Source organism: Somniosus microcephalus, chromosome 11 (assembly GCF_052327205.1).
Source record: "Somniosus microcephalus isolate GS21.2 chromosome 11, FLI_Smic_1.0, whole genome shotgun sequence".
Classification (NCBI taxonomy): domain Eukaryota; kingdom Metazoa; phylum Chordata; class Chondrichthyes; order Squaliformes; family Somniosidae; genus Somniosus; species Somniosus microcephalus.
Genome location: NC_140997.1, coordinates 225,361,836 through 225,379,646, shown reverse-complemented (window position 1 = coordinate 225,379,646; position 17,811 = coordinate 225,361,836). Strand labels below are relative to the sequence as shown.

Below are 17,811 nucleotides of genomic sequence, written 5' to 3'. Positions count from 1 at the left end.
CTCTCTCAGGTGGACGTAAAAGATCCCATGGCACGATTTCCACGAAGAGCAGGGGGAGTTATCCCTGGTGTCCTGGGCCAATATTTATCCCTCAAACAACATCACTAAAAAAACAGATTATCTGGGTCATTATCACATTGCTGTTTGTGGGAGCTTGCTGTGTGCAAATTGGCTGCCGTGTTTCCTACATTACAGCAGTGACTGCACTTGAAAATTACTTTATTGGCTGTAAAGGACATCTGGTGGTCATGAAAGGCGCTGTATAAATGCAAGTCTGTCATTCTTTCACAGATGTTGTAATGAGGTGTTATATAAATGGAAGCCACTCAATCCCTTGAATGTGCTTGGAAACAGTAAACTTCACCTGGGGGGCACCTACCACTATTCGAGGCTCCCCTTGTATACTTATAATTTATTTCTGACTCTTATGTGATACATACATGTGGATGTTTTTTAAACTCCATATAGGGAGCTCTGGTTTACCCGTATAAATTCTGCAAATCATCCAAAACTCTTTGGAAAAAGTCGAGGTAAATTTTGTGCCTCCATAGATCCCGTTATGCTTGTTTCCCACCTGTACCTCTTAATGTCACCATATAGACCAGGAGAACTTCCTGTAAAACACAAGGGTTTACTCTGATGCAAAAGTTTGTGTTTTCCTATGAGTGATCTCTCGCCAGCTTTTGCGTCAAGAGTTCATCCATCATCACCCTGTGCCAATGTAGATCAGCAGAGTTGGGGGGTGATGGCGAGTGGATCTTAGTGCAGGACAGGCTGTTTAGATGATTTAGAGTTTGAGGAGCGCAGATTGGCAAGTTGGCAAAGAGAACTTTGGAGAAGTTCAGTCCAGAGTTGATAAATAGTTGAGGATTTTGGCAGTAGTGTGGGGTAAATTAGTGGTGGAGATGGGCCATTGATGGGAAACTAAGCAGTCTTGGTGATGGATAGGATTTGGGTTTGAAACTCTGCTCTCAGTCAAACAGAACGTGGAGATTACGTGCTGTCTGATTCTATCTGAGTGAGCGGAGTTAATGGCAAGAGAGTGTAGCTTTTTGGTGGGTAGTGAAAAGAATGGCCTGGATTTTGCAGTCAGCGGCAAAGTGACGGCGCTCGCCACTGGACCTCTAAGGAAGCTGCCTTCAAAGACCTAGCGATCTCCGTCGTGGTGAGGTTAATGTATGTGGTAGAGAGAAGGGCGCTGAATGGTCATTCGTTGTGCTCAAGGTGAGGGATGATGGTGCTTGCAGCTGGAATTATTTCCATTTCAGGCATCCAGTTTCTGTATCAAACACTCCCAGGTCAAGTACAGCATTAGCAGATACCGACTAAAGCTCCCTCTACAACATGCTTCAGCCCCAATGTCCGATCAGCACCCCTTGTTGCGCCAGTGTGACTTTTCTTCCATTTCACGCACCAGCTATCCTGTGGCTTCCGATTGAGATTTTTGCTGAATTAGGGATAGTTTTTGTGCATTAGACCCATGTCCCCATGGAAATGAATCGACACAGCCAGCAGATATTGCTTCGTCCCAACCATGCGGGCTGGATTGACACCCAGGACCTAAGGTTGCAACCCACTGCAGCGCCCACTTTCACCACGAGCCTCATTCTTTAAGATTTACTCCTACGTTTTCCTTTGAACGAATCTTGTAAACAAGCTGGTGTGTTGGGATGCTGCCTGTTGACGATCTGCTATTATTTGTGCTTGTTTGGTGCTCTTGCAGGAAAGCATCTTTTGGCAGCCTTGACTTTCAGTCCTAATCTCTCTCCCAGTAATTATTTTTGGTTGAGACTGAATTGCACGTAGCTGTGCAAAAGCTGTTGATTTTATTTGGGTGGGGACTTGAGCATAAAACTGAGGCCATTTTCGAATGACAGTGTGCAGCTTTGTTAGAGAATTTAGGAACAACAAGAAGTTCTCCAGTCAGTTCATACAGGTAGACTATCCTTTATCCGCACTTCCGAAAACCTCTAAAAACCGAAAGTTTTTTTGTGGAGCGTAAGTTGTGCGCACGACATGACCCGAGTGGCGCCAAACATGACAGGAGTGTTCCGGGAGCTCTGCCTTTCCCTGTGAGCAGGGCAGAGGGTCACAGAGTTCCCTCCTGGGTAGGAGATTGCAGGCCGAGCCGGGCAGTGTGAAGGAGGTACCGGGAGAGTGAACCCAACAATACAGCGGCCTGTCCGATAGCTGCAGCGGCCCGTCCGATAGTCTTTTCTTCTCTCCACCCCCCTCTCTTCCCCCCCCGACCTGATTTGCGGGCCAGCTTAGTGTAGGAGTCAGCCGATATCTGGCTTTCCCACAACTGGCGGCGGCAGTCGAGCCCCAGACCCCCGCTAAGTCAAGGAATTCAGATACGGAGCAGGGGGAGCTGGAAACTTCGATCTAACGGCAGAAATCAGCAGCCGTTTTGTTAGGTTTTTTTTCTTCCCCTAGCATTTTTTTTTAAACAGTCAGGCTGTGGAAAGAGTCTCTGTAGCTTAGCAACGGCTTCAGAGACGCTTCCAAGGCAGGGCCCGAGTGTTTACAAGCTGTTGCTAAGCAACAGTGTTTGTTGTCAGATACGGAGATGAAAACTTTCTGAAATCCGAAAAATTCCGAAAACCGAAACCCAGCTGGTCCCAAGGTTTTCGGATAAAGGATAGTCGACCTGTACTGGAAGACCAGAATTCCGAGCTTGGGCCTTCATTTCCTTTCAGAAATGGAGATGCTGTTTTCCCCAGTGGCTAGTGGGTTAAAACTACTGCTGTTCTAATGAAAAAGGAGTTTCTAGGGGGTGTACTTTTTGTTCAGTGGACTTTCTCCTAATCCCACCCACATGTCTCTCTCCATTTTTAACCTTTAAAGCAAAATAAATTCATTAATTTTATCGCCAGGCCAGGCCTCCCCATGCTAGTAAAATTATAGATATGGGGGGGAAAATTCAGTATCGCCCCGTTTGGGGCGCCATTATCGACCGTGCGCAAAGTTTAGCGCGTGGCGCTAATTATCGCCTCCAACAGCAAACTTGGCTTTTATCGCCTCTGGAGGTGATTGGAGCGCTAAATCAGGCGCTTCACACCTGTCTTAAGGCGCAAAGGCCGAGGAGCGAGGCGCTACCTCAGAGCGCTGGCGAAGCAAGGAAGGGCAAATCAAAATAAACCTGCAAAGTGCTGCTCAGTACTCAAAACTCCTTCACACAGCGTTGAATCTCTCCAGCGTTGAATCTCTCCAGAAGTCTGTCTCTCCCCCTCTCTCTCTCTCTCTCTCTCTCTCTCTCTCAATGCGTGGTGCAAAAATGTCACCAACAAAAAAAGGCAGGAAGCGGTCGCCTTTAAATACCGCTCCCCTAGTCCCTTTCGGACAGCATAACGCTCCCCTCAACCTGTCGTTGCTAGCGGCAAGCAGTAAGGCAGGGGGCGCCACTCAATTTCCGGTCGGGGGCGCTAACAGGGCGTTGCATACTCGACTGATGTCACAATCTGCCGGCGCAGGAGATCGTGGCGGTAGTGTTTAGCGCCGCCGCAAAATGTCTAGTTAATTTCGTGAGCGGCGCACACATCGCCGCGCTCGGGCGCTAGTTGCTTTGCGCCCCCTTAACGCGCTAACGGGAGGCGCAAACAACTGAATTTTTCCCCCACGGTTCCCACAAAGACTGCTGTTTTGTTTTAAGCAAACTACATCAGGTTTCCTGGGGTTAAGACAGTGATGACCCTGGAGCAACCTTGGGGGAAGGAGGCCCGAAATGGTGTGTCTTTGAAGAGAGGAATTTGGCTTTTTGTTTAAAGGGGATAGCAATACTTTGTTCTCTCCCTAAACCTCTCCGCCTCTCTACCTCTCTTTCCTCCTTGAAGACGTTCCTTAAAACCTACCTCAGCTGCCCTAACATCTCCTTATGCAGCTCCGTGTCAAATTTTGTTTGATAACGCTCTTGTGAAGTGCCTTGGGACGTTTTACTATGTTAAAGGTGCTATGTAAATACAAGTTGTTGTTAAATGTAGACGACGGTCCAGCATCAAGTGTATCCTGTCAATGCCATGTGAAGAAAGGTTAGCTCTCCATGTTCAGGTGGTCTCTTTATGCACGCCATTGGCCATTATTGAGGATCAGTTACGATGCCAACATAAGTAGCAGTCCACAGTGGCTGTATTTTTGGAAGGAGAAACAAACATTGGAGGGGTGGGGAGCAAAGAAATTACTCTTGGGTGACCAGGCCTGACCTCTGCATCTGTCTGTTAAACCCACTGAGAATCCCCCTAACAGTTGAGGACCTCGGGCTGGAAGTCTGAGAATCTGTTTTTCTCCCATGCCTACCACCTCCACCTGCAAGAGAAGTGCGCAGTGCAGCTTTGACATGATGAAAGCGAATCTGCATAAGGCCAACGGTTGAAATGGCCTCTCCGAGAGCGTGCGCAAGTTCCCATCGTAGTTTGCACTTTGTTTGGTGAGCCTCAATGTCCTCATTGTTCAACTTTGAGGACGTACTGACCGTCTAATTTTTCCTTTCGCCACCCAACAGACTTCTTCATTTACAGCCAGGTGCAACCTCCATTCATAGTGTACACCAGTGCTTCTATTGGAGAGCTGTCTGCAGCCCTCACCCCCCCCCCCCCCCCCCGATGCTAATAATTGCAGAAAGTGAATCAAAGGGAGGAATGTTGCCCGCATGTCTCCATTGTGATCAATTAGGCCACTTTTCTGTCCTCCCTACAACTTGCCCTTTAATGCTTGGCTGTGCTCCCCAGCTGAGTGTGCCTACTGGCCTGGTTCCGTGGGCAAGCTGTTCCTGTGTTTGTAGCCTATTCAAATTGGGGAAAGGGAGATATTGGGCCAGGCCAGGTTAGCCTTCTACACTGAGGAGGCAGGTGAGTCTGTGCACTGGGGCCAGTTCAAACCCGTATTCACCCCATGAAAAGTTCTGTGTATGTACTTGTTGTTTGAAAGGTGATATGTGTCTTGTTGAACCCATTGTGTGCGCCCTGGTATTGTACGGCACAGAAACAGGCCATTTGGTCCAACCAGTCCCTGCCGGCGTTTGTGCTCCACTCGAGCCTCCTCCCCTCTTTCCTCATCTAACTCTATCAGCATAACCCTCTATTCCCTTCTCCCTCATATGCTTATCTAGCCTCCCCTTAAATGCATCTATACTATTCGCTTCAACCACTCCCTGTGGTAGTGAGTTCCACATTCTCACCACTCTTTGGGTAAAGAAGTTTCTTCTGAATTCCCTATTGGATTTTTTAGTGACTATCTTATATCGATGGCCTCTAGTTATGCTCTTCCCCACAAGTGGAAACATTCTCTCTCCAATCTATCAAAATCTTTCATAATTTGAAAGACCTCTATTAGGTCACCCCTCAGCCTTTTTTCAAGAGAAGAGACCCAGTCTGTTCATCCTTTCCTGATCTGTATAACCTTGCCTTTCTGGTATCATCCTTGTAAATCTTCTCTGCACCCTCTCCAGTGTCTCTATATCCTTTCTATAATATGGCAACCAGAACTGTACGCAGTACTCCAAGTGTGGTCTAACCAAGGTTCGATACAAGTTTAGCATAACTTCCCTACTTTTCAATTCAACCCTCTAGAAATAAACCCTAGTGCTTGGTTTGCTTTTTTATGGCCTTGCTAACCTGTGTCGCTACTTTTAGTGATTTGTGTATTTGTACTCCGAGATCCCTTTGTTCCTCTACCCCACCTAGACTCGCACCCTCCAAGTGATAAGTGACCTCCCGATTCTTCCTACCAAAATGTAATGCAGGTTGAGCGTCCCGAATCCGGCAACCTCGGGACTGAAGCTGAGCCGGTTTTGGGGTTTTTCCAGACTTCGGAACATGTTTCTGATGTCCGAAGTCCGGAAACGCCCGAGCCCAGGTTGCGATATTTCCGGGCTTCAGACATCAGAAACACGTGCCGAGTCTGGAAATGCCTGGGCCCAGGTTGCGCTATTTCCGGTTTTTGGTAAGCCTCCCTCAGGGTGTCCAGATTCCGGAATATTTTACGGATTCCGGACCCTTGCCACCAATCAATCTGGATTCCGGAACTCTGGATTTGGGATGCTCAACCTGTACCTCACATTTATCTGTGTTCAACTTCATTTGCCAATTATATGCCCATTCTGCACGTTTATTAATGTCCTCCTGTAATTTGTTGCAGTCCTCCTCGGTATTGACTATCCCCCCAATTTAGTGTCATCTGCAAATTTAGAAATTGTTTTTGATTCCAACCCTACTTCACCTAACCCTATCTGCATATCCTTCTACTACTTTCTCCCTCATGTACTTATCTAGCTTCCCCTTAAAGGCATCTACGCTATTCGCCTCAACCACTCCCTGTGGTAGCGAGTTCCACATTCTCACCACTCTGGGTGAAGAAGTTTCTTCTGAATTCCTTATTGGATTTATTAGTGACTAGCTTGTATTGATGGCCCCTAGTTCTGGACTCCCCCACATGTGGGAACATTTGCTTCATTTATCAGTGGGCACGAGTCTATAACACTCTGAAACGTGTGAGGTGATGCATTTTGGACGGACTAACAAGGCAAGGGAATACACAATGAATGGTAAGACCCTAGGAAGGACAGAGGATCAGAGGGACCTTGGTGTGCATGTACATAGATCCCTGAAGGCAGCAGAACAGGTGGATAAGGTGGTTAAAAAGGCATATGGGATTCTTGCCTTCATTAGCCGAGGCATAGAATCTAAGAGCAGGGAGGTTATGATGGAGCTGTACAAAACGCTGGTAAGGCCACAGCTGGAGTACTGTGTGCAGTTCTGGTCGCCACACTATAGGAAGGATGTGATTGCTTTGGAGAGGGTGCAGAGGAGATTCACCAGGATGTTACCTGGGCTGGAGCGCTTCAGCTATGAAGAAAGACTGGACAGGCTAGGGTTGTTTTCCTTGGAGCAGGGAAGGCTGAGGGTGGACCTGATTGAGGTGTACAAAATTATGAGGGGCATAGATAGGGTAGATAGAAAGGAACTTTTCCCCTTAGTAGAGGGGTCAATAACAAGGGGGCATAGATTCAAGGTAAGGGGCAGGAGGTTTAGAGGGGATTTGAGGAAAAACTTTTTCACCCAGAGGGTGGTTGGAATCTGGAACTCTCTGCCTGAAAGAGTGGTAGAGGCAGGAACCCTCACAACATTCAAGAAGCATTTAGATGAGCACTTGAAATGCCATAGCACACAAGGCTACGGACCAAGTGCTGGAAAATGGGATTAGATTAGACAGGGCTTGATGGCCGGCACGGACACGATGGACCGAAGGGCCTCTTTCTGTGCTGTATAACTCTATGACTCTGACTACTCATTTTGTCACTGATTGACTTGGTGAGTCCAGGGTGAGAAATGGAAATGGTGTACTGAGAGTGAAGAGCGCTGTTCTGACATTGGGTGTAGTTAATAGAGGAGGACTGTGACAAAATACAGGAAGACACTAATAAACTTGCAGAGTGGGTGTGTAATTGGCAAATTAACTTCATTATAGATAACGTGAGGTGGTACATTTTGGTAGAAAGAATAAGGAGGCCACATACACCTTGTAAAATAAGTGTCTAAATGGGGCAAAGGAGCAGAGGGATCTGGGGGTACAGATACACAAATCACTAAAAGTAGCAACGTAGGTTAATGCCATTAAAAAAGCAAACCAAGCACTGGGGTTCATTTCTAGAGAGATAGAATTGAAAAGCAGGGAAGTTATGTCCAACTTGTATACAACCGTGGTTAGACCACACTTGGAGCACTGCAAACAGTTCTGGTCCCCATATTATAAAAAGGATAAAGAGGCACGGGAGAAGGTGCAAAAAATATTTGCTAGAATGATACCAGAACTGAGAGGTTATACTTATCAGGAAAGATTGAACAGGCTGCAGCTCTTTTCTCTAAGAAAGCGAAGACTGAGTGATGACCTGATGGAGGTCTTTAAGATTATGAAAGGGTTTGAAGGGGTAGACCTAAAGACATTTCCACTTGCAGGGGAGACCAGAACTAGGGACCATAAATATAAGAGAGCCACTAATAAACCCAATGGGGAATTCGGGAGAAACTTCTTCACCCAGAGAATGTGGCACTCGCTACCACAAGGAGTAGTTTAGGCGACTAGCATAGATGCATTTAAGGGGAAGCTAGATAAACACACGAGGGAGAAAGGAATAGGATATGTTGGTGGGGTTAGATGAAGTAAATAAGAGTGGGAGGAACTCATGTGGAGCATAGACCTGTTGGGCTGAATGGCCTGTTTTTGTGCTGTACATTCTACGTACTGTAGTATCTGCAGTCTGCTTTATGGGAAATCAGTTTATTGGATAAACAGGAGTGAAGCATTGTTCCTCTTGCTGTAGGGGATAAACCTATGTACTTTCGTGCAATACAAGAAATGTTTTTTTGGTCAGCTGGAATGGGTTACGTTTGGATCAAAATCTTGGCCGCACACGGTTTCAATTTATTAGAGGATAGATTGGGCAAAGATAAAACAAGTTGCGTTGATATAGTGGCTCATCACATCTCCCTGTGTACAGTGAATTGCTTTGAAGTGCAGTTACTGTAGGTGCACTTGGCAGCTGTTTTGCGCAGTGCAATTTTCCCACATATGAGAATAACCAGTTAATCTATTTTAGTGGTTTGTGTTGACAGAAAGGTATTGGGCAGAGGACAGCAGAACTCCGTGCCCTTGTTTGACTCGTGCAATCGGATCTTTAATTCTTTTCTGAATCACCAGGACAAGCAGGTGGGACCTTGGTTTAACATTGCGCCCGAGGAACACCACCCCAACAGTGAAGCAGTCCGTCTAATGCACTGAAGTCTCAGCCTGGCTTATGTGCTCGATTCCTGGAGCGGGGCTTCAACCAGATCCCATGAAGGAGAGAACATGGGAAATGTCTCCATTTTAACTGTAGTTGCTGTCCCAATTAATCGGGAAGCAATGTTATTACATGGATCCTAACCAGCATTTCTTGTCTTGCAGCTTCAAGTGTCGCCAGATGTACCACGCTCCCACTGACTGTACCACTATTAAAAAATGGCTCACCAAATGTGCTGATGACTCGGAGACTGCAAATTACATCAGTGCACATACGAAAGATGTAAGGAGATACCAATGTAGTGTAGTGGCTCTGGTACTGGTCTAATGGCCCAGAGATGTTTGTTTCTTTTACATAGAAACATAGAAGATAGGAGCAGGAGTAGGCCATTCGGCCCCTCGAGCCTGCTCCGCCATTCAATGCGATCATGGCTGATCATCCAAATTCAGTACTCGGTTCCTGCTTTCTCCCCATATCCCTTGATCCCTTTAGCCTTAAGAAATATATCCAACTCCTTCTTGAATATATTTAATGAATTGGCCTCTACTGTCTTCTGTGGTAGAGAATTCCACAGGTTCACCACTCTCTGGGTGAAGAAATTCCTCCTCATCTCTGTCCTAAATGGCTTGCCCCTTATCCTTAGACTGTGACCCCTGGTTCTGGACTCCCCTGCCATCGGGAACATCCTTCCTGTATCTAGTCTGTCTAGTCCTGTTAGAATTTTATAAGTTTCAATGAGATCCCCTCTCATTCTTCTAAACTCCAGCGAGTACAAGCCCAATCGACCCAATCTCTCCTCATCCGTCATTCCTGCCATCCCAGCTATCATTTTTTAATTTATTCTCCGGATTTGGGCATCGCTGGCAATTATTGCCCATCTCTGGTTGCCCTGAGAAGGTGGGCCTCCCTCTTGAACCACAGCGGTTTGCTACAACCGAGTGGCTTGCTAGGCCACTTCAGAGAGCAGGTAAGAGTCATCATCACTGGTGTGGGACCAGTCATGTATTGGTCAGTTCTCCTTCCCTGAAAGGGCAACCCAACAGCTTTGTGGTCACTTTTACTGATGCAGGAAACTCTCTTTTAACCGGCACCTAAATAACCGGAAATCTCTGTTAACCGGCAAAATTCAGGAGTAGGTTCAGGTAAGTTTTACTTCATATTAGTGGCCGTTCCTGGATCTGTGGCTGTGTAACTGGGGTTCCTGCACTTGTTGCTAAGCAACAGGGACGCTTGGTCTGTGGCTGGAGTTCCTGCACATGTTGCTAAGCAACAGGGAAGTCTGGATTTGTTGCTGTGTACGGCGCTCTCGTACCTTTTTAACTATACCTCTCTGTAATCCGGACTTTTTGATAAACCGGCACCACGCCGGTCCCGTCGGTGCCGGATAATGAAGAGTTTCCTGTACCAGCTTTTTATTTCCAGATTTTTAAAACTGAATAAAATTCTCAAACTGCTCCGGTGGGATTTGAAATCAAGTTCTCTGGATTATTCGTCCAGGCTTCTGGATTACTAATAAAAACAGAAAATGCTGGAAATAGTCAGCAGGTCAGGCAGCATCTGACGAAAGGTCATCGACCTGAAACGTTTAACTCTGTTTCTCTCTCTCCAAAGATGCTGCCTGACCTGCTGAGTATTTCCAGCAGTTTCTGTTTCTATTTCAGATTTCCAGCATCCGCAGTACTTTGCTTTTGTGCTTCTGACTAGTCCAGTAACATAACCACTAGACTACCGGAACCAGTACCATGGCAAGTTATGAAATTGAATTCAGTTGATCTGGTCAGTTGTGGGTGAAGAATAAGCAGTCAGATTGTTGTATAAACTGATCTAATTCACTGATGTCCTTCAGCGAAAAGGAACTTGTCAGCCCTACTACCCACTCTGACCTGACTCTAATCCCGCAGCTATGTGCTTGACTCTGGAGTGGCCGAGCAACCCACTCAGTTGTGAAACAGTCACAATGAAAGAAGGCCCATCACCACTTTCTCAGGGCAATTAAAGATGGGCAGTAAGTACGATCCTGCTGGTGTCGCCCGCGCCCAGAGAACAAATGAAACACATGCGAGCCAAGTCTTGAATCATAGAATCATGGAAATTTACGGCACAGAAGGAGGCCATTCGGCCCATCGTGTCTGTGCCGGCTGAAAAAGAGCTCTCCAGCCTAATCCCACTTTCCAGCTCTTGGTCCGTAGCCCTGTAGGTTACGGCACTTTAGGTGCATATCCAAGTACTTTTTAAATGCGATGAGAGTTTCTGCCTCTACCACCCTTTCAGGCAGTGAGCTCCAGACCCCCACCACCCTCTGGGAATGTCAGTAGGCTATTTGTCTATACGGAGCATCGTAACAATCTGATCCTGTTCTTAACCCATACCCACACATTTGTTTCTCAACCAGACTTGCTGATGAGCAAGAACATTGGGCAATTTTTGTTTTGTTTCATTCATTTTCATAACTGGTTACTATCTGATTGTTAGGAGTTCCAGCCTTGACTGTGAATTACTTGTTTGTTGGGGGGGTGGGGTTGGTCAGGGAATAGATTTTTTTTTTAACAGAGGCTATCTGCCGTAGCTTTATTCACACTTGCCCCTGTTGCATTATTCACTTGCTCTTATTCCCAGTCTAAAGGTACCATGCCACCATACTTTGTCCAGGAGCTTTTTGGGGTACCTTAATAGATAATTGTATGAAAGGGTATCTCACTACATTGCTGCTTGTTTTCTGCTAATGGAAGTCTCGATACACCATAGCTTCAGTGGGCTCAAGTTAATCAAGTTTGAGGTTAGTTGCTAATACAAAAGCAAAATACTGCGGATGCTGGAAATCTGAAATAAAAACAGTAAATGCTGGAAATACTGAGCAGGTCAGGCAGCATCTGTAGAGAGAGAAACCGAGTTAACATTCCAGGTCGACCTGAAACGTTAACTCTGTTTCTCTCTCTACAGATGCTGCCTGACCTGCTGAGTATTTCCAGCATTTACTGTTTTTATTTGAGATTAGCTGCAGTCTGTTCCAATCTTCCCTGTAATTTTTTGGGAGGCAGCGCGGTCCCTTTAAAAAACCGTGCGTGCATGTGCCCGTCAGTGCTGCTTTTTGGGAGGGGAGTGGGGGGGGGGGGGAAGCTATCTCCCTCCCTTCCCCCCCCCCCCCCCCCCCCCAAACGGCCCTAATACTACTTCCTCAAGGTAAATGCCAACTCTCCTTTTAGTGCCTTTTTTCCTGGAAGAAATGGGGAAAACTCTGCATGGGTATTTGCAGAGGTGAATTCCAACCCCCACCCCACACCATGATACAGCACATTGGTAATTCAAACTGCGAACACACTCTGACCACAGTTCTAGTTTTTTAATGGGAAGTTATTTTCTTATGTAAACTGAACTGTTCTGACTCTGAATTTGGCTGTGGTACACTCTTAAACTCTTATTCCTTGGGTCCCTGGCAGCAATCTAATGCTGCTTTCAGCAGAATGTTTACTGCAATACGTCCAGCGCCTGAAATAAGCTAAATACTATAGCTGCTGCTCCGCACTGGCACACTGCAGCTGCAGCCTGCATTATCCACAGGATGCACCGCAACAACTTGCCAAGCTTACTTCAGCAGCACCTCCCAGCTACTTTACCTGTACCACCAAGAAGGACACGAGCAGCGCTGGCATGGGAGCACCATCTTCTGCAAGTTCCCTTCCCAAGTCTCACACACCATCCTGACCGGGACATTGCTGCTCCTTCGGCACCACGGTATAAAAATACTGCAGTTCTCTACCCAACACCCGTCATGGGAGTATCGGCATAGTGTCAGCCGCGGCTCAGTGGGTAACACTCTCGCCTCGGAGTCCCACTCACTGCACTGCAGGAGGTGCCGTCTTTTCGGATGAGACGTTAAACCGAGGCCCTGTCTGCTCTATCAGGTGGACGTAAAAGATTCCATGGCACTATTTCGAAGAGGAGCAGGGGAGTTATCCCAGGTGTCCTGGTCAATATTTATCCCTCAATCAACATCGTGAAGAAAAAGCAGATTATCTGGTCATTATTATCACTGCTGTTTGTGGGAGCTTGCGGAGTTTCGTACATTACAACAGTGACTACACTTCAAAAGTACTTCATTGGCTGTAAAGCGCTTTGGGATGTCCTATTAGACATGAAAGGCGCTATATAAATGCAAGTCCTTTTATCAAGGGCTGCAGTGGTTCAAAAATGCGGCCCACCACCACTTTCTGAAGGCAATCAGGGATGGGCAATAAATGTTGCCGCTGACATCCCGAGATTAAAATTAAAATACAGCCAATGGTTTTGTTTGGCTGTGAAGTAGCTCCGTGCTGGAGGTAGAACCCTAATGAATGTGAACAAATGATACTGCTGGTGAGATCAGTATAGATGATGGAATCGATGTTGCACTTTGTTGAACTCGGGATTCCACTGTAACATCGTTCTAACCATAACTCGAGGATTTATGTCCAAACTGGGACAGGGATCAAAACTGTATACTCGGCGGGGGATAAGCATTTAGGGAAATAAACAGGCAGAACAGCATTTTGCAAAATGTTTTGTTAGGTCGGTGTTCTTTGGCACTACTTTTATTTGCCGATCTTAGATTTTATTTGTATAGCTAGACTAATGGCACTGTAGGTAAAGGCCAACCAACTTTAGTGCCTTCATTACAGGATACAAGTCAATCATTGACAACCCCTCCCCAATAAAAGGCCATTAAAGGCACTCTTCCCATATTTTACAATCGGCGTACTTGGATCTAGATTTGTACCAGTGCCTGTTTTATAAATACTTCAATCTTATTGGGTGACTAAATGTAATTATCTGATGCTTGTGCTGCCATGGTGATATTTTGAGGTAAAGCTGTATTGCCTTGCTTTCCATCATTATACATTCATAAGACAAAATCCATGTCTTTTGTCTGGCGTAGCGTTCAATGGCTGACGCCGCATTCCCAAGTCATTCTCCATTTTCTAATTATGGTTTTAAAGGGCTTGGCTCAGCTGTTGGCATTCTTTCCTCTCAACTAGAAGGTTGGGGGTTCAAGCCACATTCCAGGACATGTGCACACAATCTAGGCTGACACTTCAGTGCAGTATTGAGCCAATGATAAATTATCGGAGGTCCCCTTTTACAAATGAGACCTTGAACTGGTGGACGTGAAAGATCTCGTGGTACTATTCGATGAGCAGGTAATTCTGGTGTCATTACTTTCTCCGTGTGTACCGAAGGGCATTAAATCCATTTGAGACTACTGAATACCTTCAAAAGAAATAATATGCAATGGATTACGGACAAATATTGATGCAAAAGATTTTTTTTCTTCCTCCTAAAGTCTCTTCCTGCAATGTGCCTTTCAGGACAGCTGCAGACCAACACCCAGATATTTGCCAGTGCTCTTTCACACTTCACTGCTAGGAGGTACAAGAGCAATATGGAATGACAGGCTTTTCAGTCTTTCCTTTATCTGTGTTGACAAATACCTCAACCAATACCATCAAAGCAGATTAATGGGTCATTTATCCCTCTTGTGTTTTTGGGATCTTGCTGCTGCATTAGCCTACAAAACTGACTATACTTCAGAAGTAATTCATTAGCTATGAAGTGATTTGGGATGTTCTGAGGATGAGAGGCACTATATAAATACAAGTTCTTTTATACCAAATTCTTTGTGGAGTTTTTTAGGGCTTGACTTTTTTGGTATAATGTTTAATGTTTTTGCCATTTACAATGAATACACATGCATAACTTTCAGTTACTGTACAAGAAAGAAAAAATGCTTGCATTTATATAGAGCCTTTCACGACCTCGGGTCTTCCCAAAGTGCTTTACAGCCAATGAAGTACTTTTGAAGTGTAGTCACTGTTGTAATGTAGGAAACATGCATACAAGCAATGTTCCCTTTGAGTGCACTCTGGAGGTCCTGTGTAGCCGGCTCACCGGCTTTTAAATGGGAAAACTGAGCATGCGCGAAATTAGAGGAAACAAGCATACAAGATGACCCAAAACTTGAAAGTATAGTGAGGAGGATAGTGATAGACTTCAAGAGGACATAGACAGGCTGGTGGAATGGGCGGACACGTGGCAGATGAAATATAACTGAAAAGTGCGAAGTGATACATTTTGGTAGGAAGAACGAGGAGAGGCAATATAAACTAAAGGGTACAATCCTGAAGTGGGTGCATGAACGGAGTCACCTGGGGGTATATGTGCACAAATCGTTGAAGGAGGCAGGGCAGGTTGTGAAAGCGGTTAAAAAAGCATACTGGATCCTGGGCTTCATGAATAGAGTCCTAGAGTACAAAAGCAAGGAGGTTATGATGAACCTTTATAAAACACTGGTTCGGCCTCAACTGGAGTACTGTGTCCAATTCTGGGCACCGCACTTTAGGAAGGATGTGAAGGCCTTAGAGAGGGTGCAGAAAAGATTTACGGGAATGGTTCCAAGGATAAGGGACTTCAGTTACGTGAATAGACTGGAGAAGCTGGGGTCCAAAATAAACCCTGAAAAGTTCCAGGGAAATGTTTAAAAAAGTTTAAGATTTTATTTCTTCTATTCGCCACCCCTCCCTTTCCCCCAGTGGAGTTTTGCAGTGACATACCAAGCTTGCATTCCAGAAAGTGTGTATTGGGTCAGCATAATAAAAAGACTTTCATTTCTATAGCGCTTTTCACAACCTCAAGATGTTCCAAAGCGCTTTACAGCCAATGAAGCATTTTTGAAGTGTAATAATGTAGGAAACGCGGCAGCCAATTTGCGCACAGCAAGTTCCCACAAACAGCAATGTGATAATCTGTGATGTTTCTTGAGGAAAAAAATATTGCCCAGGCCACTGGGGAGAACTCCCCTGTTCGTCAAAATAGTGCCGTGGGATCTTTTATGACCACTTGAGAGAGCAGCTGGCACCTTCGACAGTGCAGCACTCCCTCAGTACTGCACTGGAGTGTCAGCCTACGTTTTTGTGCTCAAGTCTCTGGAGTGAGACTATGAACTCTCAACCTTCTGACTCAAAAGCAAGAGTGCTACCGACTGAGCCACGGCTGACACTAGTCTGTTGGAGTTCCAGCGTGTAGCAATAGGATGCAGATGAGCTCCTGGTCTCAACGGCACCAGTGTGGGAAGCTAATGAGCAGAGGCCAGGTACTTGTGGGGAAAGTGAAGATGTAGTCCGCCCAGGCTGTTTTTGTTCATTGTACAGGATGGCTGTAGAAGAGCATTGGCAGACATCCGGCTGCAGCCTGCCCTAAAAGGTGCACTGCAGGGAGAGACTTCAAGAGATGAGAAGAAATTGTTACATTGCAAATTATTTCTATTAAAACCCATTAACAGCCTTTTGGCACAGGTCAAATTGCACTAGAGTTGCCCCACAACCAATGTTCCCCCCCCTAAGGTGCATAGCCGCGATCACGAGGTCTCGCGCAGGCCGCTCACCAGCTGTTCCGCTGGAAGAGATGCGGCGCAGCTAATCTCAAGGGCCCGCGCAGGGGGGTAAAATTAGAGGCAACATTGCCCACAACAGATTAACAAATGCTGCAACACAACAAATGTTGAGGATTAATCACTGGTACATCTGAAATAAGCTGAAACATCTGGGTTAATGGTGTCTGATATCGACTGTTAATTAGCTCATTGTTGGGATGAGTAACCCTTCCAGGGTAGCTCTCTGATGTTGGTATTCACAGGCCAAGTTCAAATAATCCAAAGAATCAACAAATGGAAAACCAAACAGTAAGAACGTTACAGTTTATCACACTTTGTGATACATAGAAACATAGGAGCAGGAGTAGGCCATTTGGCCCCTCGAGCCTGCTCCACCATTCAATGCGATCATGGCTGATCATCCAAACTCAGTACCCGATCCCTGCTTTCTCCCCATACCCCTTGATCCCTTTAGCCTTAAGAAATATATCCAACTCCTTCTTGAATATATTTAATGTATTGGCCTCTACTGCCTTCTGTGGTAGAGCATTCCACAGGTTCACCACTCTCTGGGTGAAGAAATTCCTCCTCCATCTCTGTCCTAAATGGCCTACCCCTTATCCTTAGACTGTGACCCCTGGTTCTGGACTCCCCGACCATCGGGAACATCCTTCCTGCATCTAGTCTGTCCAATCACAGAGTCACAGAAACCCCACAGTGCAGATAGAGGCCATTTCGGCCCATCGAGCCTGCACCGACACATATCCCACCCGATCCCCGTAACCCCTACATATCCCACCCTATCCCCGTAACCCCACGTATTTAATCCCCCTAACACTAAGGGTCAATTTTTAATCCTAGCCAATCAACCTAACCCGCACATCTTTGGACTGTGGGAGGAAACCGGAGCACCCGGAGGAAACCCACGCAAACATGGGGAGAATGTGCAAACTACACACACAGTCACCCGAGGCCGGATTCGAACCCGGGTCCCTGGCGCTGTGAGAATTTTATAAGTTTCAATGAGATCCCCTCTCATTCTTCTAAACTCCAGCGAGTACAAGCCCAATCGACCCAATCTCTCATACGTCATTCCTGCCATCCCAGGTATCAGCCTGGTGAATCTTCGTTGAACTCCTTCCATAGCAAGAACATCCTTCCTCAGATAAGGCGACCAAAACTGCACACACTACTCAAGATGTGGTCTCACCAAGGCCCTGTATAACTGCAGCAAGACATCCATGTTCCTGTACTCAAACCCTCTCGCTACGAAGGCCAACATGCCATTTCCCTTCTTAACCGCCTGCTGCACCTGCATGCTTACCTTCAGCGACTGGTGCACAAGAACACCCAGGTCTCGTTGCACTTCCCCTTCTCCCAATCTATTGCCATTCAGATAATCTGCCTTCCCGTTTTTTGCCACCAAAGTGGATAACCTCGCATTTATCCACATTATATTGCATCTGCCATGCTTTTGCCCAATCACCCAACCTGTCCAAATCATCCTGGAGTTTCTCGGCATCCTCCTCACAGCACACACGCCCAATTTGGAGATATTACATCTAGTTCCCTTGTCTAGATCATTAATATATATTGTGAATAGCTGGGGCCCAAGGACCGATCCCTGCGGTACCCC

At 46.1% G+C, this 17,811-nt stretch overlaps 1 protein-coding gene across 2 annotated transcripts in view; it reads left to right on the top strand.

Moving 5' to 3' along the window:
* Window positions 1–17,811, top strand: part of arih2 (ariadne homolog 2 (Drosophila)) — a 98,093-nt gene that overhangs the window by 51,642 nt on the left and 28,640 nt on the right. For both annotated transcript variants that reach the window (XM_086002050.1, XM_086002051.1), the window contains one exon: window positions 8,938–9,055. In XM_086002050.1, the coding sequence (XP_085858176.1) occupies window positions 8,938–9,055 (118 nt within the window). The remainder of the gene's footprint in view (window positions 1–8,937; window positions 9,056–17,811) is intronic.